Genomic DNA, 26,058 nt, shown 5'->3' on the forward strand with positions numbered 1-26,058 from the left:
TGCTCAGGCTGGTCTCGAACTCCTGACCTTGAGCGATCCACCCGCCTCGGCCTCCCAGAGTGCTAGGATTACAGGCGTGAGCCACCGTGCCCGGCCTAGATTTTTATTTTTTTTTGTCTGTTTCATTTATTGCTGTAAGCCCAGTGTCCACAACCATATCTGGCATATGGTAGATGTTCAGCAAATATTTGTTGAATGAATAAATGGTTATCGGTATTACTCTTACTGGAGTGTTTGTGAGGGTTCAGATGTGTAAACATTGTGCACTAAGAACCAACACGGGGTCACTAAGAATGGAAGACAGCTCTCATGCCCTCCTTAAGGCTTCTTCCCACCAGGCTGTGTAAAAACCGCCTTCTAGGAGAGTCTCAGTTCAGCAATCAGCATTCTCTGAGTACAGACATTCAGGCAGTTACAAGCCCAACCAATCATTCTTTCATTCAGCACACACTTCTCCGTTTAGTCCACAAGGCATGGGGCTCTCTTTTGCAAATTGGTCAAATGCCTATTAAAGTCTAGATAGTTGCTACCACATTTTCCATGCCTGGTTAGTCTACTAAAGGAAATAGTTATTCCGATATGACTCATTCTTAGTGACCACAAAGAATGCGAGAAGCTCAATTTGTTCTGTTGGTCTTTAAGGGCAAAGTAGATACCAGCTCAGTCTGGGAAATCACTTTCTAAGAATCGGAGCTGTACAAAAATGAAATGAACTGCCATGGGCTATAGTGAGTGTCCTGTCGGCGGTGTTCAAAGCTGGATAATGGGACAGTGGGGACAGCGTAGGATGGGTAGTTGGGCAAGAACTAGATTGAACTTTAAGGCCTCTTCCAACCAAGAGTCTTTGATTCATGCACACAGGGCCTCACAAAAGTGGCATATTACAGGCCGTAGGAAGGTAGCAGGTAACTATTTCCTGCCAGGAAGCCAAACAACTGATACTTTCTAGTTCTTCTGTTGCTGATTCAGTATAAAATTATTTCCTTCTGTATTTCGCTTTTAATGCAAGCAGCAAATATTCATTTGGTGCTTTACTCTGTGCAAAGCATTCTTATTTGAAAAATGAGGATGGAAATGTCAACCAAGTTATCAATGGAGTCTGAGAAACAATGAGCATAATGATCTCAAAGTCAGAAAATAATAAACAGCAACATGTAAAATATGGTGTCCACAATTGCCTTTTTTCATCATTACAGGCATTAGATGATTAAGCACTGGACTTGAACCCTACAGTCTCCTTGATACGAACCCTACAGTCTCCTTGATACCAAAGACACGAATCCCTACCTAGTACACTGAAGTCCTCCATATGTCTTTCTGGTGAAAAGGACCTGGATATCTGACAGTATTTTTTCTCAGGCTTGGCTCAAGAGTAAAGGTTTCAGTTTGACCTCATACTTCATATCTCATACCTCACAGCAACCTCCAACTCCTGGGCTCAAGCGATCCTCCTGCCTCAGCCTTCTGAGTAGCTGGGACTACAGGCACATGCCACCACACCCAGCTAATTTTTATTGTTGTTGCTACTGATGCTTTATTATGTAAGTATTTAAACACTGATTTTTTAAAAAACATAGTGGGTAGCTTGTGTACATTTTAATGGCTTTTTTTTAAGTTTCAAAACATTAAGGGGGTACAAATGTTTTTGTTATATGGTGGCTAATTTTTAAAATTTTTATAGAGGCAGGGTCTCACTACGTTGCCCAGGCTGGATTCGAACTCCTGGCTTCAAGCAATCCTTCCGCCTTGGGCTCCCACAGTGCTGGGATTACAGCCATGAGCCACTGCATCTGGCAGGAAAACATTTTTTAAAATCTTTCAACATCACAGCAGCGGCCAGGCTGACTTGGCTGGAGGCTGATGGGATGGTCTGGTACTTCCTGACAGGGTGGCCACCTTGTTTCTGAGCTTCTGCCTCCATCCTGTGTTCCTGCTCCTTTTAGCTGGTCTCTATTTCTCAGTTCTTGTCCCTGCCACAGATCCGGAGCACTCCAGGGTGTCTTGGTCCTCACAACTGGGCTTTTGCCTTATTTCCTACTCTCACAGCTCTCCAAGTTCTCCGAGTGTCTCCTTTCTCTCCGAGTGTCTCTTCCTGCTCCTGCCCGCCCCCCGGCATGGTACGAAGCGGGCTGTTCTGGGGAACTTATCGCCCTGGTGCTGCTGCCTGCCCACAACCCTCAGATTTCCCAGCACTCTTCCCTGCCCACGCGTTGGGGCGGCCCACTCCTCGGTCTTACTCTGACAGGGCCCAGAGACAGCTGAACCGCTGGGCTCCGTGCCTAGTCGGTGAGACCTCCCAGCTGGATCAGTCCCTCCCCTGGCTCCTAGCCAAACCTCCTCTCCCAGGCCCCCTACGCTGCAGTATCTACTTGCACGGTCTGATCCCGGGGCTGAGACCTCCTCCTCGCCTGCACCAACCTGGACCTTGGCTCTGGGATGGAAGACAGGCTGAGCCACAGTGTGGGAAGATAGTGCTGCTCTGGGAACTGGGGCTGGGTGGGGTGGAAATCAGGGGACCCCAGCCAGGGAAGGCGTTCTGCAGAGGCAGGAAGGAGCCTGGCGGCATCTCCACCTGTTCTGATCTAACCAGTCTCCTTCCCTAAGCTCCTGCCAGGGGTCTTGTTGGCATCACACCGTGGCCCCGGTCATATAACGCCTGGCGTCGTGACTGAGATGCTCTGTGTGGCCATGGCTTATGTCCCCCACCAACTCCCAGTGGAACTCTTGAATTGTTCATGCACCTTTGAACTTAACCCAGGCTTGTGGTATATGATCAATAAATACTACTTTACAGCCTTTGAAGCTAGTATCGTCCTTTACAAGAACTTAGCACCTGGCAATCTGCTAAATGGTTTATATGAATTATCTCATTTAGTCTTCAAGACAATGCTGTGAAGTTGGCAGTATCATCACCCCCTATTACAGGTGAGGAAACTGAGGCATAAATAACTTGCCAAAGATTACCCAGAGAAAAAGCAGTGGGGCCAGGATTTGAACCCAGGCTAGCCCCCAGGAGCATGGGGCCTCCCCTTTGAGGGGAATACTGACTCACCCGCCCAGCAACCACAACCCATCCCTGCACCCGCCATGACCACAGCCCAGGCTGCTGTTTCCTAGTTCGTAATATTCAGAAGGGAAGGGAGAGGAACAGCAGTCTACTCATTCATTCACTCACTCTCAATAAACAAAACAAACAAACAACTGCATGCCAGTCACACGCTGGGCATGGAGATCTAAAACACCCTGTCTGGTTCATATCTTTGCACGTCTTTCCTTCTCCTGGAACCCTCGTCTCACCCTTCTTTGCCTGGTGAATGACGGCTCCACCTTCAAGACTCTGCCACGGTATCATCTCCTCCGGGAAGGACCCTGCCATATTCGTTTTTATTGGCACGTGGTTAGGGCTCCAGAAATGGGTGTTTTTAACTTAATGTGGCCCTTACAGTTCCATACGCACTGCTGTCTCCAGCTCTGGTGTTTATAAGCTGCTAATATTTAGGGATTGAAGAGGAGGAGTTAAATTTATGTTGAAGAAGGTTTTGTGCAGGTGTGCACTGCTTTACATAATGGATGCATTTTTGGAAAGGTTGTAGGTACTTGTACTTTTGATGAATTAAAATCCTATTTTCTCATTGAAGTATGTTTCAGCGATGCTTTCTTATTCTAAATTGCTATTAAAATTCACTTTTTAAAAATGCTGGGCCCTAATACTTTGAAAACAAGCTTTTCTCATGTGACCCTCCCTATAGGAGGATAATAATCCACACACAATCCCTTAAGGGCTTCGGTAGACCTTCATATTTAAAAGAACACTTTTGGAATTCTTTTGCAAAACTAGTGATCACCTTTAGTTTATAGAGTTTTATGTTCAGATTTGGGGAGCTAAAATTACTTCTGATTTTTATTATAGTTAAAATTGAATAGAGCCAAATAGCTCAAACAAAACATGAGCAGTTCTCCGCAAACTGCCATCCACCTATCCTCCCCAACACAGAAGAAACCACATTCAATTCTTTCTGGCTCAGCGATTTTCTGGTACTTGTGTGGAGTCAGAGCTGAAGCTCACAAGCCACAAAGCTTCAGTGAAAACATTCCTCAAGCCCTGTTAATACCCAGGGCCACAGGCAGGCTGAGTCTGCAGGAAGCAAGGTGGTCTGGTTACCAGCAGGCTCAGCGGAGGCTGGAAGAACACCCCCACGTGTGGTGGCCGATAAAAGGCACCTTCAACAGACTCCTTGAGTGGTGATGTTGAACTAGAGTGGGCTACGGTTTTAAGACGAGTGAAGAAAGGTCTGACAGAGGAGCGATGGGGCAGGAGGTTTCAGACCCCCCACGACATAATCATATGCTAATCCATGCTTGGGAGATTTCCCAGGCTCGAGTCCCAGTAGCAGTCATATCAAATGCTTCTCTGTGTGTGTGTGTGTAACTTACTTGAGCATGTTTTTTCATCTGTGTTAAGAGCAAATCCTTCACGGCACCGGCAAGAGTAGGAGCCATCAGCGTTTACACACTCATGTTCACACCCGTGGTTTTCCGCGGCACAGTAGTCCACAGCTGTAGCAAATAAAACACATTCAAAGTTTAATCAGAAATGCAAACAGAGGTAAAAGGAATGGTAGGATGGAAGCATACTTATAACAAATGTGATTAAGCATTAATATTGTTGATCCAAAGAGAATATGGATAAATAAATATGAATTCAAGACCTCCTTCTCCTATTCCTGCCAAAAAAAAAAAATTAAGAGTCTATATCAGGCAATTTGTATCAGAAGATAAAGAGCTTATGAACAATTGTATTTAAAAGTTAAAGAAATGCAAATCAAAATAATCACAGGGCACATACCTATAAAACTGGCAGAAATAAAGATGAGATAAAACCCAATGGTGGCAAGGCAGCATGGACACAGAGCTATTAATATTAATGGTGGCATTATGGAAGGCAATTTGACAATGTTCACCCTGGAAATGTGGCCCAAAGAAATGACTGAAAAAAGGGTGAAATTAATGATATGCAATAAGCTATTAATAGCATTATTTAATAAGATTTTTTAAAAGTCTGGAAAATAAGATAAACATTTAATAAGGATAAATGGATTAGTAACTTATGAGAAAACGCACTGGCTGATTTCTCATTAATTCCACAAATACTTACTGAGTACCTTTTATGGTCTAGGCCCTGTTTTAGGTACCAGGGATAGAGCAAACAACAAAACAGACAAAACTTCCAGTCTTCAAGGAGCTTATATTTGAGTGGTGATGGTGAGAGTAGGGAACAGACAAAAAATAAAATATGTAAGTAAATAGCATATTCTATTAGAAGATAAAGAGTGCTCTGGAGAAAAATCGAACAAGGAACAGGAATAGGGCTGTGGGGGAGGAGTGGGAGAGGCAGAGCGGGATGTCACAAGGTGGTCAGGACAGCCTCTCCAAGAAGGTGGCGGTTGGGCAGAGTGTCGAACGAAGTACGAGCTGTGGGGGCATCCAGGAGACGGCATCCTGGCAAAAGGAACGACAAGTACAAAGGCCAAGAGGTGGGACAGATATGCCTGGTGTGCTGGAGGATCAGCAAAGAGGCCAGGGTGGCTGGAGCAGGGGCAGAGGTGGGACACAGGAATGGTGCAGTCAGGAGGGACCCATGGGCCACTGCAAGGACCTTGCTTTTACTCTGAGCGAGCTGAGGGTCATTGGTGGGTTCTGAGCCGAGGAGTTAAGAATAGGCTATAGAGGGCAGATGTGACGGTGGGAAACCAGTCAGGGGGTCACTCCAAGAATCCCAGTAAGGAAGGATGGAGGCTTAAACCAGGATGGGGGTGTGGAGAAGAGGTGTTCTGGGAGCTATGGCTTGAGTTGTGTCCCCCCAAAAGATATGCTGGAGTGCTAACCCCTGCAACCTACGAGTGTGGCCTTATTTGGACATAGGGTCTTTGCAGAAGTAATAAAGTTAAGATGCAATCATTAGGGTGGGCTCTAGTCCACTACGATGGTGTCCTTACAAGAGGAGAGGGCCATGTGAAGACAGCCACCCGGGGAGAAAGCCGGGTGAAGACAGACGCAGAGACTGGAGTGACGCAGCCACCAGCGGAGGAACGCCAAGGTTCCACGGCCACCGCCAGAAATCAAGAAGGGGCGAGGAAGGATTCTCCCCACCGGTTTCATGGGCAGCACGGCCCTGCCAGTGCCTTCATTTTGGACTTCTAGCTGCCAGAACTATGAGAAATAAATTTCTGTTTTTTTAAGTCACCTAGCGTGTGGCACTTTGTTATGGCAGCCCTAGCAAACTAATACACAGGGTATATGCCCCAGGTGGGGCTGATAGATTCTTGTTGGATTAGTTGTGAGGCAAGAGAAAAAGGGAAGAATTAAGGCTGACTCCAGGGATTTTGGTGTAAGCAACTGAAAGAAAGGAGCTGCCACTAGCCGAGATGGGAAAGGCACAAGAGGAGCAGGTTTTATGGGAGGAGACCAGGATCTCCAGTCGGGCATTGGGCAGTCATTAACATTATCATTATGATGACGTGATTGTAAATAGGAAGACAAAATTTGGTGAAAAAAAGTAGGTCTTGAAATTGTACATTCACAGTGATTATATCCAGGGAAAATATAGCTCTAGGGCAAAGCCTGGAAATTAGAAACAAAAACGCTTGTTGTGTTAAGGTAGTAGGATTATGGATGATTTTTTTCTTTAAAAATGTTTCCCTCTACAACGTTCTAGGATATATTAATATCAAAATTGTGTAAATAATAACAAGGAAATGGAATCTACAAAATTAATATACATGTACAATTTTTAAAAAGTAAAACCATGCATGGAGAAGATAATGATATATTTAGCATAGTACTAAAACGAAGCAAAGGGAAAAGCTAAAGATTCTTAAAAGGTAATAACCTGTGTTATGTTTCTTCTTTTTTTTTTTTTTTTTTGAGACAGAGTCTCACTTTTCTTGCCGGGGCTAGAGTGAGTGCCCTGGCATCAGCTTAGCTCACAGCAACCTCAAACTCCTGGGCTCAAGCGATCCTCCTGCCTCAGCCTCCTGGGTAGCTGGGACTTTAGGCATGCGCCACCGTGCCTGGCTAATTTTTTCTATTTTTAGTTGTTTGGCTAATTTCTTTCTATATTTATAGTAGAGATGGGGTCTCACTCTTGCTCAGGCTGGTCTCGAACTCCTAAGCTCAAGCAATCCTCCTGCCTCGGCCTCCCAGAGTGCTAGGATTACAGGCGTGAGCCACCGCTCCCAGCCTATGTTTTGCTCCCAAGCTTCATTAAATTTCAGTCCAAATATTGTGTTTGTAACTTCACCTCCCTACAGGGTTTTAATAGCACCTAATATTTATGGGCTTAATTCTCTAGTCATTATGGTGGGGACAAGGCATTCATGTTGTTTCAGGGTCTGAATGTCATAGGACATTAGCCATCAGTTGCTGGAGTTGTCATAACATAAATATGGAGCTAGTACCAAATCCTTATAAAAGTTAATTTCTCATCTCTCAAGAACCAATGGGTCATTAAACAAATTTATGGTGACACTGGGAACATTGAGATCAAGGAGTCCTAAGCCCCGGTACATACTCCAGTCTGTGGGTCGCCAGAGTTGGCTGTGCCATGGCGCACATGGGCCTGCGTTAGCAGCCAGCAATCCTCACCTTCGACCTCCTCATGCTGGGCCTGACTCTCCATCTTGAAAATCTCCCAACCCGTGATGTAGGTGTCTGCCATCAGGCAGCCAGTCCTACCTGTGGCCTCTTCTCAGTATCCCCCTCAAAGAGAGGAGCTGTTAATCTGACTTCCAAGTTGTAGGACACTGACGTTGCTACAATGATGAGTGGTCACGTCACTGTAGCTAAAAGACAGAAACTCAGACTCCACCTCTCTCTTTAACTCCCTCTCTTACACCATGGGGTGTAATATCTAAGCCCAGCCATCTCTGTCCCTCAGAGGGATATCCCACAATTATGCGGGCCCCGTAATTTAGACTGGAGAGAGGTTGGAAGCTTTGCTTAAGCGTTGAGTCTAAGTCACATACTCTAAACTCTCCTTTTTCCAGAATGCTATAGAATAGAGTTGGCTCTGGTGTTTCAAAAAAGCTGTACAGAAGAAGCTCTTTGAACAGACCTCCACTTAACTAATTCCCGATCAATCAATGCTTTCATTCCCTCTGACAATGTGAGACCGATGCCCAGAGCATGCTAAATGCTCTGGAACACCTGTGTTTTGGAACACCTGTGTTTTAGAACACTTGTGCACGCCTCTCATTGCCTGGGGTGTAGGCTTATAAAGCAGCCTTGGTGGAACACGTGTGCTCTAGAACACCTGCATGCTCCTTCCATTGACTGAGTTGTATGCTTATAAAGCACTGGTTCTCAAAGCGTGGTCTGTAAACCAGCTGCATCAACTCTTGCTTGAGAACTTGTCGGTAATGCTAATTCTCAGGCCCAACCCAGACCTATTGGTCAGATGCTGTGGGGCGGGGGCCCAGGAATATGTGTTTTAACAAGCCCTGCAGGTGATTCTGATGCATGCTAAAATTCGACAGACACTGTCAAAAGAGTCAAAGTTGTTGTTCCAAACCTATATATGCCCTTTGTACATGTTATTGTAATTAATTTCAATGTAACAAAAACCAATAAGATATAAGCACTAAAAGAAATTGAGTTTTTAAAAATTAAAAACTAAGTTGAAAGCTTTGGAAAGAATTAAGGCAATTTGCTAACCAAAACTGCTGTAGGACCAGGCATGGACGAAACGAGTGTCAAAGATTGGGAAATTTTTCATTAAAATGGACAAGGAATCTGCCCTTACACTGCTTTACGGAAGTCCTCAAATCCTTGCTCCAATTTAAAGGAACCAAAATTAAAAATCATAGATGACACTTCATGGGTATGGTTTGTGCAAGACAGATTTTTAAATATCATTATTTTTTCTTCAACTTAAAATTAGTATTTTTAAAGGTGTAATTAAAAGTAATTTTTATTAAGTGTACATGTATGTGTTTTAAATAAAAATAAAATGATTAAGGTAGGCGGGAATATGTAGTTTTTTTAGGATTACCCCTTTTAAATGATGTTTTCCATTAATTGGCCAATCCCAGGTCGATTTCCTGGGATAATAAGAGGGCTTCTCCCAGACCTTGATTCTCACTGTTTTTGTTCCTTGTGTGCAGAGCTCTCTGGGGAATGAGGGGAGGCGGTGACTGGCAAGGCAGGATTCAGGCATTCTGGGTCCTGGGCCCCTGGTCTATAAAACCCCCGGGTGTCAAATCCCATCTTGATTTGAGAGCCTTCCACTCACTCACTGCCGGGCTGCTGGGGACAGCAGACATGGCCATCGTTGCAGTGGTTAGACACGGAAGAACCCAGTTCCGGGCATGTGAACCTAAAAGTTTTTTTTAAGGCCAAGAGAGTTCTAATTCATTCAACTCTGACATCCTTTGCCAAATGTTTTGGGTTCTTTGCATAACTTCCTTTGTTGCAAAACTGTAAGAAAGGGAGGCCAAGGTTGAGAGGCAGATGTATAGAGGTGATCTTTGCGTATAACTCAGCGATGCCTTTGTTGTTCCAAGTTCTTACCTACTTCAACAAAATCTGTTCTCAGTTGGTTTTGCCTGAAATTTCTACACTTTTCTTTGCAAATGGAAACAGCAATTCTCTAGCTGTAGCTCTTTGGCCTTCCAAGTCACTAAGTGCTATGATCTCAGAGTCAGAAGTCAGTCTTGCCACGTTCAGTCTCTGCCCAATGTGTAAGAAATCAGTCAGCTGTCTCCAAGGATAAATGATACTTTGGTGCAAGGTAATAAAAGCCAAGATTACCAGTTTCTGATTTATAATCTGGTCATATTCCCAGGTTTTCTCAATAGGGATCAGTGTGCAAGGGGTGGCATTAGCAGAAACGGGATATTTTAAAGAGGAGCATTTGGATTTTAAAGTTTGTCGATAAGAAAGGAAGAAAAACCAAATTTGTCATTTAGAGAAATGGTAGAACCAATTTACTTTCTGAGCATATATTAGACACATAGAATCAGACTCACAAAACCTCTCCTCTCCAAGGCACGACTGGATTTCTTGCTTTCTTTCTTTTTTTTGTGACAGTCTTGCTCCGTCGCCCAGTCTAGAGTGCCGTGGCGTCAGCCTAGCTCACAGCAACCTCAAACTCCTGGGCTCAACCAATCCTCCTGCTTCAGCCTCCCGAGCAGCTGGGACTACAAGCACATGCCACCATGCCCAGCTAATTTTTTTCTATATTTAATAGGGATGGAGTCTCACTCTTGCCCAGGCCGGTCTTGAACTCCTGAGCTCAAGCGATCCTCCTGCCTCAGCCTCCCAGAGTGCTAGGATTACAGGCGAGAGCCACTGAACCTGGCCAGGACTGGATTTTTATATACAGGATTTAAAAACTCAGAAGAAGTTTCTTACTGATTTTGATAACAACAGAAGAGTGTTATGGGCTAAATTGTGTCCCTACCCCTCCAATTCGTATGTTGAAGCCCTAACCCTAAAACCTCAGAACATGACTGTATTTGGAGATGGGGACTTTAAAGAGGAGATGAAGAGGCTGCTAGGGTGGCCCTAATCCAGTCTGATTGGTGTCCTTATAAGAAGAGGAAATGTGAATGCAAAAGAGGCACCAGGGATGTGTGTGAACACACACACACACACACACATACACACACACACACAGGAAACCCCATGTGAGGACACAGTGAAAAGGTGGCCATCTGGAAACCAAGGACAGAAACCCCAGAAGAAAGCAAACCTGCTGACACCTTAATCTTGGACCTCCAGCTGCCAGAACAATGAGAAAGTACATGTCTTTCATTTAAGCCCCCCAGTTGTGGTGTTTTGTTGTGGCAGTCCTAGCAAACCAGCACAGGCAGAAATCCAATGCTTACCATCTTGGGGGGTGGGGATCATGTCTCAAACATGAGGAGTTAGCCGATTAATTCAAAATCTTACTTTTCAATATAAAATTCATCCTCCCATCCCTTGTCCCCAACTTAAATATCAACTACCCCTTCCTCTCTGAGGGGAATTGATATAGGAGAATGTGGGCGAGGAGTTCCTAAGGCAGCAGCAACACCATGCTAAATCCCAGGCAATATACCGTCATTCTGGGTTTGTATGGACCTCGGTGTGCTTTTTTAAATGTACCACGCTTTTGGTATACCTATATTATTAAACTCAAGCATTCCTAAGAAGACAAAAATTCATAACGGATATATAAATTAAGATTCAAGTAATGTTTATCAGTTGCCCATCTAGTAGACATTATAATAATAGTGGTAATATTAACAAGCACTTACACAGCACTGCTCTGAGTGCTTTATGCACATTAACTCATTCAACCCTTGCAAGAACCCTTTGAGGTAGGTGGTATTAGCCTCAATTTACAGATGAAGTAACTGAAACATAAAGTGGTTGAGAGACTTATAACATGTGGATAACACTAATATCTATCTCATAGGTTGTTGCAATATATATCAAATATCTCAAAGGGATCCTAGCACTTAGTAATATTCAATAAAGGTAGTTTATATTTTTGCCACACTGCCTCTCTAACCAGGTAAGGTGGAATTTCGGAGTTAAGAGGTACCTACATGCCATTCATTTGTTTTGCAAGCATTTATTCGGTAATTACTCTGTCGGGCAGTGTGCCAACCCCTGGGTGGTAATGACAAGTAAATACCACATGTAAGACGTCTTAGAAGAAAGGCAGGAAGGATATGCCAGGCTGTTAGCAGTGATTACCTCCAGGAAGTGAAACTGGGGAGAAGCAACCTTCAGATTTTGACTTTATACACATCTGTACTCTGGCTTTTTTTTTAAATAAGCAAAAATTGATTTTGTAATTTAAAAACCAGTCAAGGGGGTAAAATTTTTTAACAAACACGAATATTGAGATTGTTATCAGTCACTCAACCTCAGTCAATGATTCGAGAAAAAAAGAAAAATGTATCATGAGTCCGTTCTGTGAAAGATGAAGAGTACAAGTGGTCTCTACCCTCGAGAGTTTGCAATCTGCTTGGGCAGATAGGATGCAAAGAGGACCAAAGTTACCCCAAAATGCAAAGCAGTCAGTAAATACCGGGTGGGCAAGTGCAGCAGAAAATTCACCCTCAAAGATCTAGACAAGTGGGCTTTCAAAAATATACAGTCTGGGATGGCAGTTAAGAGAACCATGGTGGCAGCTGATGGATTACAGATTCAGGGACTCCACAAAAGCAAAAGGAGACTCCCAGGCAGCAATCCACCTTTGCTCACTTGAGTGTGAAAATAAACTCAGGAGTCAACAGTGAAACAAGCAGTCAGGGAGATGGAACTCTGGCACTCCAAGTTAAAGTTCCACTTACTCAAATGCGTGGAAATGTTGTATAGGCAGGTCACAGTCATAATGCAGGGATGTGTCAAAGTACTAGAACCACTGCTAGGGTGGCTGAAACCCAAAGCTAGTCACTGCATTGATTCACCAGTAGCTGGACATGGTTAACTTCTGCCAGATTTCTTTAAATAAATAGTTTAGACCTGCTATCCACACTTTCTCGTCACCTACACCCCACCCTTTTTACCACTACAAACCCTCGTGGTCATCTTGGCGTCCTTCACACCTCACAGAGCGCCTGGCAGAGAGTTCTGAAATGCTTGCTGAGGTGAATCGGGGACTCAGCTTTCTGGCTTTTTCTCTGTTTCCTTTGACCTTGCTAGAGCATGACATTAATATTGACCTGGGCCGAGCAAGGTGGCTCATGTCTGTAATCCCAGCACTTTGGGAGGCCGAGGTGGGAGGATTTTTTTTTTTTTTTTGAGATGGGATCTCACTGTGTCGCCCAGGCTGGAGAGCAGTGGTGCGATCATAGTTCACTATAGCCTCGAACTTCTGGGCTCAAGCGATCCTCCTACCTCAGCCTCCCGAGTAGGTGGACGACAGGTACCTGCCACTACATCCAGCTAATTTTTTTTTTTTTTTTTTGTAGAGATGGAGTCTCACTATGTTGCCCAGGCTGGTCTCGAATTCCTGACCTCAAGTGATCCTCTTGCCTCAGCCTCACAAAGCACCGGAATTACAGGTATGAGCCACCTCACCCAGCCTACAACTATCACTATTAATAGCGATTTTTCACATCTGCTTAAGATTTCTCAGTGAAAGTATATTACTTGCACAATAAAAATTAATGAAGCAAAAATAATCATTGGTGTTTACATGTTGATTTCTTTTTTGCTAGTGTTGGTGGAGGTGGTACCCTGCCACTCTAGCATGGTCACCACCAGCAGATTAAGAAAAAAAAACAACCCTAAGGCTCAGGAGATTCACTGAATTTGTGGCCCTCTGATGAGGGTGGCCTTCCTCCTCATTAGTGTGGAAAAACAAACCCATAATACTCCCATCACTCACCTGCAAATAATAGGCTACCACTCACAGTTTTTGTTTTGTTGTTTTTTTCCTTCTACATCCTTAGCTAAGGATCAAGATGTGCTGAAAAATGTAAATTCTATGTGCAAAAAAATAAGCATTTGTTGTTTGTGGAAAGCAAGACATAACAGGGCCCCTGCAAACAATGGAATATGGAACAGAAAATGCAGCATTTAGTCAGAAAATCTAGATTCCAGTTCTGATGTCAGTCAAGTCCTTTTCCCTCCAGATTTTCTGCCTCATAAGTATGCAGTTCGGTTTATTAAACACCTACTATTTTACCAGGCACTGTTTGTTAGTGTAAGGATGAATGACACCATGCAAGTTTAAAGGGCTTTGTAGATCAGCAGGGAGGTGCCACACGCATATTAGGATTTGCTGGGCTGCTCTGCAGGTGCTGAGGAGAACTATTATCCATCACTGAAGAAATCAGAGGCCACCCACCTCTCCTACCTCTCACCTGGTCACTCGATGTGGAGTCTCCCAGGAGGGAAGTGCTCACCTGACCCCAAGTCAGTGCCTGCAGTTCCAAGCACTGTCCTTGAGAGCTACCTGGGCTTGTGTTTATTTTCTCTGGTCTTACTATATCCAGCGGGGCAGTCACTTGGGCGTCTTGCTGAGCTGCAGGTCCAATACTATGGAGGAAGGGTGCCTATGTCTTTGAGGCGCCACTCATGAACCCCGCCCACCACCAAGTGAATTTCACGTAAAACACCCAAGCTATATTTAAGTCCGGCCATCCCAGACACGAAGAAAATCCACCCAGTCCTTCTCAACGATGCAGTAACAGACAATGACACTTACACAGATTATCATAAGTATGCCTTTTGCTGAGGACCCACAATGAAAAAACGCTGACCTCAGCCATAAATGAAATCTTTAAAGTTCAAATTCTGCCTAACAACTACACCAAAGAACTGAGCACTTTGTTGAAACCCAAAGCAGAGTAAATGGATCTGTGGCGGCACATGTTGAACCTCCCTCTGCCTCCTCACTGTGCTGAACTTGGCTTCCCCACTAAGCAAGGCTGGGGGATACTCACCCACACACCTCTTCCCATTCTCGGCCAGGGAGTAGCCACTGTAGCACTGGCAGACGAAGGAGCCCGGCACGTTCACACAGAGTTGCTCACAGCCGTGGTCCTCCATGGCACACAGGTCCTGGACTGAGACAAAGTCGCACCATTAGGACACAACACCAGGGGAGGTGCACACTCAGCACGGGGCCATACAGTGAGCACTTCGTAGCATTTGCCAAAATACTTTTAAAAGCATCATAAGGATTAATGTGTGATCATAGTAGAAAGTTTGGAAAACACAGAAAAATAGATAAAAGAAAATCCACCTATAATCCCCCACCTGTAATCCTACCACCCAGAGGCAACTGTTAACATTTTGGTGAGTTTTTCTTTCCAGGGGAGTTTCTGTATATATATAAAAACATATTTTTCAAAGTTGGAATTATTCATTGCCTCTATGAAATACATTGAATAATGTTTAATTAATATCAATTTGTATTTCCCCACGTCAATGAAAAGTGCTCTGAAAATGGCCCCTGAGAGCTGTCAGTTTTCATGAGCAGCATTTGCACTTGTTGGCATCAAACTCCCATCCTTTGGGAACTTAAAGTGCTTTGTAACCACAGTCTCAGTGATTTACACCGAGATGATTCAGCACTTTGACATTTTGCAGATGGGACAGCCGAAGTAGGATCCAGCGAAAGGACCTGCGACTCTACCGAAGCACAGCAAGTCTAAGAATAGCCCTGAATTCCCAAGTCGGCACCGTTCCCTTTGGACATACTTTCTTCATTCCATTTGCCTACCAGAAGGATCTTTGAAAATCCTCTTTGTGCTCTATTTATTCATCCCAGTAACAAATGAGGAGAATGGAAAAGCCCAAAGAGGTTAGGTAGAGGTAACGAAGATTACCAGGAAGCAATGGATGTATGGCCACGTGTGGTCTTATTTTGGTCAAATGTTTATTACGTGTCCACAAAGTGCTGGGCTGTGGCTATTTATTCACAGGCAATGTAGGAATGCACTTACAGAATGCATCTGCTGCATAGAACTAAGAATATATCAGAGAATGAAAAGGTTAAAGGCATCTTCAATCCATCACCGACTCAGTCTATGACACTATTTCCCAGCAAGGAGAACAGCTTGGATGTTATGAAACAGCTAGCTCTACCAGTGATTTTACAATTAAAATTGGAGAAAACCAGAGATGATTAATGGGACTGAATACATTAAAGAGAATTTTCTCTGGTTAAAAGCTATCACTATGACAGCTATGATAAAAACTCAATTACCTAGAAAGCTTGATTAGTCCCAGAATCCAGTGGCTACACCTTAATATCTCCTAGATCTTTGCATTTCATAGTTTATTGTGCTTTTAGATAAATTTAAAATATCAAATTGATAAAAAATAAAAGTTGATTTGATCCAGCATCTCTATTAAATGTATTAAACAATTTTTAAAAATAAAATCTACATCATCACATTGAAAAATGCTTAGGCCTAAGATTCCACAAATAAGGATTCTGGTTTTAAAATCCTAAAAGAAGTATTTTCACTCCCAAATCAATAAAGTAGATGAATAAAATTAAAGACACAAACTCCTTTACCTCTTACCAGTATGTTTACATCTTAGATTTCTAGCTGGGAACCTGGAATGGGACTTTCAATGTAGATTTCCCATGGATTTAGATGTAAGGAAAACACCAATAACCAGAAAAACCCTTCCGCTGATGCAAAAATCATAGTGAATAATGAAGGAATGACAAAACCTACAGTTAGTTGTAAGCCTAGGCCAGAGACACAATCTGAATCATAGAATGGATATTCATTCATTTACTCTATAAACACATGTTGAACACTTACTATGTCCCAGGCATTGGGGACATAGCAGTGAACAGAACAGACGAGGGGTTCCTGTTGTCATGCAGCTCATATTCTCTCAGGAGTTAGTAACATGAAGGTCTAGGAAGAGTATTTCTGGCTAAAAGAAGAGCAAATGCAAAGGTCCTGTGGTAGAACAAACTTGCCCCATTTGAGGAACTGAAAGGACAGAATGGCTATTAAATGCCACATAAATAACTAAAATATGAGGTAGAACATGATCGAAACAGCTAAAAGATGCTGACGAAACTATGGGAGTCCAGCATCGGGATGGATTACTGCCAGTCAAGCAGGGCTTGGGAGAGGCTCACAGGTATGGAGAAAGGAAGTGTGAGTAAACGTGTGGAAGGCAGGACAGGCATGGCAGCTGAGTCCCACTCTGGAAATTCCAAGGGAAGCAGCAGGAGTGTGGGGAAGACCATTGACCCCAGACAGTAAAGCGCCCTCTGCAGGCAGGCTGAGCAGTCTGAACTGCATTCTGAAGCAATGGGGACCACTAAGGGAAAAATCTTAAAAAGGGAGACTTGCAATTTCACTCGAGTAGTGACATAAATCTGGCAGCGCCACAGAGTCTCTCCGCTCTGAGAAACTTTAAGGACTTCTAGCACAGTTAAATGAAAATCACTGCTTTGTTTGGGAATAGCAGTAGCTTTCTGAATTTCAGGCTGAAGGAGCCTGGGTTTACCTGCACGGTGATGGGAAAATTAACCTCTTGCTTTGAGGGCCTTCAGTGTTCTTCGAGCTTGTGTCCTCATCCACCGGCTGTCAGCGTTTATGCAGCGATACATTTACTGTGTCTCCCTTACTAGGCGCCAAGCTCCCTCAGTGGGTGGGCAGCATGCCTGCACAAAGTCCTAATGGCTGGGAAGTGACGCTCCAGCATGCTGGACCCAGCTGCCCCCCAGGGGAGGCAAGAGCTTCTCCGCCCGGGTCCTCCCAATCTCTGCTGAAGAAGCTACTTCACCCCCATCAGGGGTCCAGCAGGAACCCTGCCTAACCATGGTTACCGAGGAGTGGTGGGAGTACAGGAGATTTTATTCTCCTATTTATAATTGTCTGATTTCAAATTTTCCAACAAGAGCTTTTATAATAATGGGGAGGAAATCAACATATTTAAAAAAAAAAAAAAACCTCTTTTGAAGGTAGCATTTCAAAAGCAATGAACCAGGACCTAGAAGGAACAATATTTTTTTTCAAAAGACTTCCGCCTCCAGGGTAGATAGAGACAATGAAATGCTTATTCCTTTCAGGATAGGCCGGGACACCCGTCTACAGAAGTGACAGTGCCCAACCTCAGCTTCCCATTAGAACCACCTGGGCATCTTTTGAAAATCTTGATGCCAAGGTACTCTCCTCCCCCTGATCAAATCAGACAGGCTGAGGTGGGATTCGGGCAGCGGTGTTTGTTAAAACTCCACAGCGGCCCCCGGTGTACAGCCAGTCCCCACACTCCTCCGGGAGGAAGGTGCCCAGACCCAGGAGCCAGTCTCCCCCTTTATTAACCGAGACCTCAAGGCGCAATTTCCTCTTTTAATTAATCTCAAGTGACTACTCCCCTTGCTCCCCTCTCCGAGTGGCTAGAGGAACCCCAGACACCTCCACGAGAGTGCAAAGCGAGGTAGGACCTAGCGGGATTGCTGCTCACGTTCCAGAAGAACTGTCCCACAAACAGCGAGCTTGCCAGCTGGCTTCATGTGGGCTGTCCTTTCGTGCTGTTTTTAGAATGTCGGGGATTTATGGCCACAAGTGATTTGTACCGACCCAGGGGAAACCATTGAGGGATTAATCTAATTAAACAAGGACAAAAGAATGAATACAGACTGGGTTCTGACAAAACAACTTTGCTGTTTTTCTGGCAGTGGTCACTTCCTTTTGAAACGAATACAGATGTTTTTGGATGATTCTGTTTGCTTTTGAAAAACAGCACTTCTTTTAGCCGGGAGGATTTTGCTGAAAGGCAAGAAGCATTGGGTTCAGAGCTCCCGTTACTTTACCCCCGGTACAGCCTTCCGCCTTCCCCACCTGGTGACCCCCACTTATGGCTCACAGCCCCAGCGACGTGCCACACCCCTGGGGACGCCTTCTCCAAGTTGGCTGTGCTTCACTGCATGGGGACACAGCTCACTCTAGCATGCACGCCTTTATCCCATGATATTGGGAACACTTGATCACACGTCCGTCTGCCCCGTTAGCGCACGAGTTGGTCTGACTCAGAGCCTATTGCAGTGTCCGGCATGTGTAGTTTGTCTCCATAAGCGTTCATTTGCTGAATGAAGGATGACAAAAGCCCATATGCTCTGCCTCCCAACAGGGATGTTCCTAACATCCTAAAAATACCTTCTTCCATCAGAAACGAGGTCCTGGGAAGATGAGTGGGATGGAAACAAAACTCTCTCCAAGTCTCTGTGCTTCCCCTCTCCCCAGCAATAGGAATTCCCATACCAGAAAAGGGCTCAGAGTACAACGACATCTGAGAGCCAGCCCCCGGCTGCAGACACCAGAGAAACTGCCATGGCAGTTAGGGAACCCGGGTGCCTTGCTATCTGCTGCATCCCACTACCTGGCACAGTGCTTGGCACAGTGCAGTTGTTCAACAAATACAACAAATACTTGAATGGACAAATGACCCATGCCCACGTCACACAGACAGGGTTGTCAGGTGCTCCTAACTCATCTCTCCTACCTAGGCTGTAAGCTCTGTGAGGGACAGGGACACGAGTCTTGGTCTTCCTCGTGGAGCCTGTATAATACCATGCATTCACACAGCCGGGGCTTAGTGGCCATCCGTTGATTTGACTTGGCGCCTCCCTTCTCAGCCAGCCTAGAGCACTGTCTCAATGAATGAATGTCACTGGGCAGAAGTGGGACAGCTGGGAAGGAACTAAATTATTCTTTAACTTCCCCTTAGCAAAGAAGATTTTAGATTAGCTAATTTTTACCTTGAGGTCAAGGATGGCAGAGGAAACTTGGAAGTCATGGGGCTCCTCCCTTTCCTGCACCCTTCAGATGCAATCAATCCCCAGATCTCACTGACCCACTTTTCTTCACCTCCCCAGCCAACATGGAGCCACCATCATCTCTCAACTGGACAACCATGGCAGCCTCCTAACTGGTCTTCTTGTATCCATCCCAGCCCAGGGTTCTCCTGCAATCAGAGTAATCAGCTCCTGCTTCTCCTCTGCTTAAAACCCTTAATGGCTTCCCACTGCTCCAGGATGAAGTCCCAAATCTCTACTGTGTGGTCATGGTGCTGCACAATCCACCCCTTCACCTCTCCAGTCTTTTCCAATGGCCCATCTTGTTTTCTCTGCTCCATCTATACTTTCCTCTCCATTTTTCAAATCAAGCTTCTTCATGCCTCAGGACCTTTGCACATGCCATTCCTTCTACCTAGAATGCTCACACCCCTTCCTTGCCTCCTTTGCAGCCATCTAACTCTTATACATCCTTTAGGATTCACCTTAAAGGCTACTTTCTCAGACTCTTACCTGCCATTAGGGGTCAAGTCCTCCCTCATAGTTTCCCTTTGTAGTCCTCACCATTATTAAAATGTAATACTTAATTTACAATGGATTATTTCACATCTATTTCCCCTGCCACATGAGGTCAGCCACTGCGCTTGTCTTTCTCAGCACTCAAGCTCAAATATCTGGCATGTAGTCAATTAAAACAAATTTTGAATGATTGAATTAATTAATTTGTTTAACTATGAAATAGTTCAAAGCACTGGGAAAACAACAGTGAATAAAACAAATTTAAAAATCCCTAGCCTCACAGAGCTGATAGCCTAGTGGAGGAATCAGTAGTGTGCTGGAGGCAGCTGTATTGACGCACAAGAACAGATCACGTGCTTCTCTTCCCAAGTCTGCATTCAATGCGGCCAAGTTGGTAGCTTGAAACGGCCATGGTGGGAGTATTTACACCATGGAAATTGGCAGACACTTCAAATCAGAGCTTTTTTTTCTGGAGAGATGACTGTTAAACATTTACCAGCACATCACCGAGAGGGGACCAACAAAAAACAAATTAAATAGGTAAAAATATGTGATATGTTATAAGCAGGAAAGAGGAGTCAAGAATGTCGAGAGAGCAGGCCTTCCGTTTTAAACAGTGTGATCAAACGTGTTTTTACTGAAAAGATGATTTTGTACAAGGACCTGAAGGCAGTGATAAGAAAAAAGAGGGATAAAGGGGCCTACCATGGGGGAAGGGCTGTGTGTCAGTTCCATCCCTTCAGAAAGGGCAGGGGTGAGGAAGTCCACTGAAAAGAATATCGATTTTGGAGCCAGACTCGGCCCCAGCTGGGGGACCTGCATCACTTCAAGTAAGGGATTATCATGAGATTTGAGTTTCATAGAGAAGGTGAATAATCGACTGGGGGAAACATCTTATTTGCAGGGTTAAATGAGATAATCTAGATGGGCAAAACATCTGATGACAGCAGGTATTCCACAAACGTGAACCTCCTTCTCCTTTCCTAAACCCAGGATGGGGGGAGGATGGGGGGGGGACTCTTGGTGGTACCGGTCTATTTAAGCACAGGAGAGAGGTGAACTGCCACCAAATTTTGCCCACATAACAATTCTAATAAAGATGGCTTCATTTTATTGGGTACCTATAAAAACCTGAAACATGGATATTAGATTCAAACATTTTTCTTAAGTATCTTTGGCTAAGTTTTGGTTTGTGAGTTCTATGCCGAATTGGTCTGGTACAGCAAAGTAGGCAATTTTGAACCTTATAACCAAAGATGTGGCCAAGTTCAAGCTATGCCCTGCCAGAGGGCAACCATTAGCACATATCTGACAGCAAAATCTGCTTGCTTCTTCCAGTTCCTGGAGAATTTTACGAGCAATGGTAACTCAGTCTTCCCAGGTGAAACTAATTAGTGAGGATTTGTTAGCTAAGAGCTAACAAAGCTGTGCTCAATCCATCCACAGTGTCTCCCAGAGGCTCCCATGCACCCTGTGTTTAAGTGTCTTCCTTCATTTGTGACCTCGAACCCCCGGCGCCTGCATCTCAGCCCAGAGAACTTGAGAACTTTCATCTGGTTACACTGGACAAGGGGAACATGGGAAAAAGACTGTGGCTGCCGTGGCCAACATCAACCAAGGCTAAATCAAAGGGTTTTTATGGACTTTTCAGAATTTTAGACAAGCCACACTGTATGCAGTCAATATCGACAGTTTAGTCTCTCCTTTGGAATTAAAGCAAATGAACACCTTTACAAGACACTTTCCACTTTTTATGGCTCCTGCTGATATTTAACCCGAGGTACAGAAATCAGAAATTATTTACCACAGCAAGAGAGAAAGAGAAATGTGTTATTAGGGCTGTTATTTCACTTAACTGGGGAACAATGGGGTCTCGGCCTGCTCCCCCCAGAAAGCTCACTCAGAGTTAGGGCTCCACAAATGCAGGCAAAACCCAAGCCTGCATTTTAGGGACCATCCCCTTTCTTTCATCATGTCTGAGAGCACTAATCTTATTTTGACAACTGCAGTTTGGATTTAAAGACTTTCAACAGTAAGTGTGAGTCATCGGCCTCATGCTTCTACGCTGAAAAAAAAAAAAAAAGAGGAAAAACAAAACAAGCCCAATGTCATAGGCGAGCTCCAGCTGTGCCTGCTCTCCTTCTTACCCCCAGCAGCTGAATTCTCTTTCAATCAACTCTCCTATTCACTAACAAGATTTTGGTTTTCTTTGGGGAAGGAAAAATGAGGAAGGAGGACGTGCTCAAAACAAAGCCTTAAAATACAGGTAAATCTGACTGGATGAGGTTGGTCAAAATAATAAATAAACCTGAATAATGCCCCACTCTTGCAGAGTGTTTTTCAATTTCCAAACGGTTGTCACATCATTATGTTCTTAATATAAACCCCCACCTGATTGGACTCTCCCAGGGAGAGGTCTGGTTTAAAACGTCTCAGTCAATGGTCCTCAAACTGGAGCGGACATCAGAACTCCCTGGAGGGCTTGGGAAAACCCACATTCCTGGGCCCCGCCCCCAGAGGTCCTGATTCAGTAGGTCTAGGGAAGGCCTGGGAACTTGCATTTCTAATAAGTTCTCTGCAAAGCTGATGCTGCTGTCCCGGGGACCACACTTTGAGAAGCACTTGTCTGGGTGCTCATGAAAATAGCAAAGCAGAGGAGAAGCTGTACAAGGTTCAAGCTCGTTTTCCCATGATGTGTATAATTCTTTCATAATTGGCACTTTTCCACTCACATTTAGTCAGCTCATTTCTCTCATGGGGTTCTTCTCATCATCCCAGATTCCTTTCTTTTTTCTTTTTAATAAAACCCTGTGCCCTGGCACAGCCAGAGGGTGAGCAAATTGCATGCTCTGGCCCAGCAGCCAGGGCTCGGAGTGGGGGATTACTGCATTTCCCCTATTCAGCAAGCCCGCTGCTTCTGCTCCTGGCGGTTTTAGCGGCAGCTCCAGGGCATCGCTGTTGATTGAGTGGCTAAGGCGGCTGCTTAGCGTGTGAGCATGGCCCGTTCACCCTTCTACTCTTGCTCCACGCTCTGACCGTGAGCTACCCCGAAGCTCACACCCTGACCTTCACTTTCCACACCCCCTTTCTCCCTCCAAGATTCCATCCATTTTCAGGGTCAATGACCACCACCAAGCACGTCCCACCCAGGCCCTTTCCTTGAACTTGAATCCTCCTTCTCCAGCTGCACCCAACCACTTGGGTGGGCTTCCTCCTGGACTCATCAGTGTGCCCTCACAACCAGATTTCCTTGCTGAAGCTATCTGTCAGTCTAAATCACTACCACCCCCACCCCACCCTACTCATCTGATGTCAAAAACTCCTCCCCAGGCCGGGCGCGGTGGCTCACGCCTGTAATCCTAGCTCTCTGGGAGGCCGAGGTGGGCGGATTGCTTGAGCTCAGGAGTTCGAGACCAGCCTGAGCAAGAGCGAGACCCCGTCTCTACTAAAAATAGAAAGAAATTAATTGGACAACTAAAAACATATAGAAAAAATTAGCCGGGCATGGTGGCGCATTCCTGTAGTCCCAGCTACTCGGCAGGCTGAGGCAGTAGGATCGCTTGAGCCCAGGATTTTGAGGTTGCTGTGAGCTAGGCTGACGCCACGGCACTCTAGCCCGGGCAAAAGAGTGAGACTCTGTCTCAAAAAAAAAAAAAAAAAAAACTCCTCCCCAGGGCTGAGATTGTCACTGTGGTCTCCTAATTACTTCTGTGGGCATAAGAAACACATACACTGAATTGACTGAACTGATTAGAATTGTACACTGTTTGCATCTTTCATATCCTGCTCTGATTAATATAGATCAGCATTACTGAGTTATAACTGGCATAAAATGAATGGCACATATTTATGCTGTACAATTTGATAAATTGGCGTATCAGTATATTATCACCACAAGATAATGAGCATAGTCCTCACCCCCAAAGCTTCCTGCACCTGCCCCTGCCTTCAGCTTCAGGCATCTGCTAATCTGTTCTCTGTCATTATTGATTAGGTGCCATTTCCTAAAATTTTATATAAATGTTATCACACAGTAGGTACTTTTTTAGCCTGGTTTCTTGCATTCAACTTGGTTATTCTGAGATGCATCCAGGCTGCTTCATATGTCAGTAGCACGTTCTTCTCCTCACTGAGCAGTATTTCACTGCATGCATGTGTCACAGTGTGTTACCCATTCGCCTGTTGATGGACCTGTGGGGTGTTTTCAGTTTGGGGCTGTTACTAATATAAGTAAAGCTGATGTGAACAATTTGTGTTCAAATCTTTGGACATAGACTGGTATTTCTTTTGAGTAAATACCTGAAAGTGAAATGGCTGGGTCATATGGTAGGTAAATAACTTTGCAAGAAACTGCTGAACTGTCTTGCAAAGTGGCTGAATAAATTTATATAACCACTGGTAGTGTCTGAGAGTTCCAGATCCCAACTCTGCCAACACTGGGTATGGTCAATCTTTTACAAATCTATCCATTCTAGTGGAGGTATAGTGGTATCCCATTGTGGTTTCAGTGTGCATTTCCCTAATGTCTAATAACATGGAGCATCTCTTCATGTGCTTCTTTGCCATCCACATGTCTTCTTTGGTTTAGTGTCTGTTCAAATCTTTTGTCCATTTTTACTGGGTTGTTTGTCTTCTAGTTAGAATTCTTTATATATTCTAAAGTCCTTTGTTGGATATATATTTCATAAATGTTTTATCCCAGTTTGTGGCTTGCTTTTTCACTTTAGTAGCAGTGTATTTTGAAGAGTGAATGTTTTAATTTTGATGAGTTTATTAATTATTTTCTTTTCTGTTTTGTAGCTTTTTGTGTGCTATTTAAGGAATTTTTGCCAAACCTGAGGTCACCAAGATTTTTCTTCTACATTTGCATCTAGATATTTAATAGTGTCCACTCTTATATTTAGGCTTAGAATACACTTTGAATTAATCTTTATATATGGAATGAGGTAAGGGCAAGGCCCCTCCCTCCCCCGTTTTTGCACCTGGCAATTCAATTGTTGCAGCACCATTTGCTGAAGTCATTACCCTTTCCACATTGAATTGCCTTCCCACCTTTGCCAAAAATCATTGTACGGCCGGGCGCGGTGGCTCACGCCTGTAATCCTAGCTCTCTGGGAGGCCAAGGCTGGCAGATTGTTTGAGCTCAGGAGTTCGACACCAGCCTGAGCAAGAGCGAGACCCCGTCTCTACTAAAATTAGAAAGAAATTAATTGGACAACTATAAATATATAGAAAAAATTAGCCGGGCATGGTGGCGCATGCCTGTAGTCCCAGCTACTTGGGAGGCTGAGGCAGTAGGATCGCTTGAGCCCAGGAGTTTGAGGTTGCTGTGAGCTAGGCTGACGCCACGGCACTCTAGCCCGGGCAACACAGTGAGACTCTGTCTAAAAAAAAAAAAAAAAAATCATTTCACCATATACATATAGGTTTATTTCTGGATTCTGTCTGTTTCATCTATCTGTATGTCCATCTTTACACCTATTCCACATGGTCTTGATTACTATTGCTTTATAATTAGTCTCGATATCAGGTAGTCTAAGCCCTCCAACTTTATCTTTTTTCAAGTTTTAGTCAATCCTCATTATTCATAGATTCCATATTTGTGATTTGCCTACCTGCTAAAATTTGCTTGTAACCCAAAATCAACACTTGTTGCATTTTCTCAGCCATTCATGGACATGTGCAGAGTGACAAAAAATTTTAGTTGCCCAATACATATGATCCCAGGTAAGGTCAAATAAGGCAACGCTCTGCCTTCATGTTGCAGCTCTCATCCTGCAAACAAGTGTCATATCTGTAGTCTATCTAGTGCCACATTTCATTGCATTTTTGTGCTTTTTATTGGTGAGTTCCCTGTTTAAAATGGCCCCCAAGAGTAGTGCTGAAGTGCTGTCTAGTGTTTCTAAGTGCAAGATGGCTGTGATGTATCTTATGGAAAAAATATATATGTTAGATAAGCTTCATTCATAATAGTGCTGTTGGCTATAAGTTCAATGTTAATGAATCAGCAATATATACTCAAGAAGAGTATATTAAACAGAAACACACATCAAATAAGGTGATGTACTGATTGATGAATGTTGTGACCAGAAGCTCTCAGGAACCTAATCCTGTATTTCCTCTAGGAGAAATGATTCAGTATTTGCTAATTTAATATTCATGGATATTTTATAGATCATAACCACTGGGAATAATGAGATTGACTGTATTTTACTATTTTATTTTTAGAGGCAGGATCTCACTCTGTTACCCAGGCTGCAGTG

At 44.1% G+C, this 26,058-nt stretch overlaps 1 protein-coding gene across 2 annotated transcripts in view; it reads right to left on the reverse strand.

The window, feature by feature from the left end:
- The window catches only part of MATN2 (matrilin 2), a 133,329-nt gene that overhangs the window by 45,157 nt on the left and 62,114 nt on the right, over positions 1-26,058 (reverse strand). For both annotated transcript variants that reach the window (XM_012643621.1, XM_012643620.1), the window contains exons 5-6: positions 14,445-14,567; positions 4,435-4,557 (exon numbers count right to left, since the gene is read on the reverse strand). In XM_012643621.1, coding sequence (XP_012499075.1) covers positions 4,435-4,557; positions 14,445-14,567 — 246 coding nt within the window. The remainder of the gene's footprint in view (positions 1-4,434; positions 4,558-14,444; positions 14,568-26,058) is intronic.

Source organism: Propithecus coquereli, unplaced genomic scaffold (genome assembly GCF_000956105.1).
Source record: "Propithecus coquereli isolate 6110/MARCELLA unplaced genomic scaffold, Pcoq_1.0 Scaffold2, whole genome shotgun sequence".
Classification (NCBI taxonomy): Eukaryota; Metazoa; Chordata; class Mammalia; order Primates; family Indriidae; genus Propithecus; species Propithecus coquereli.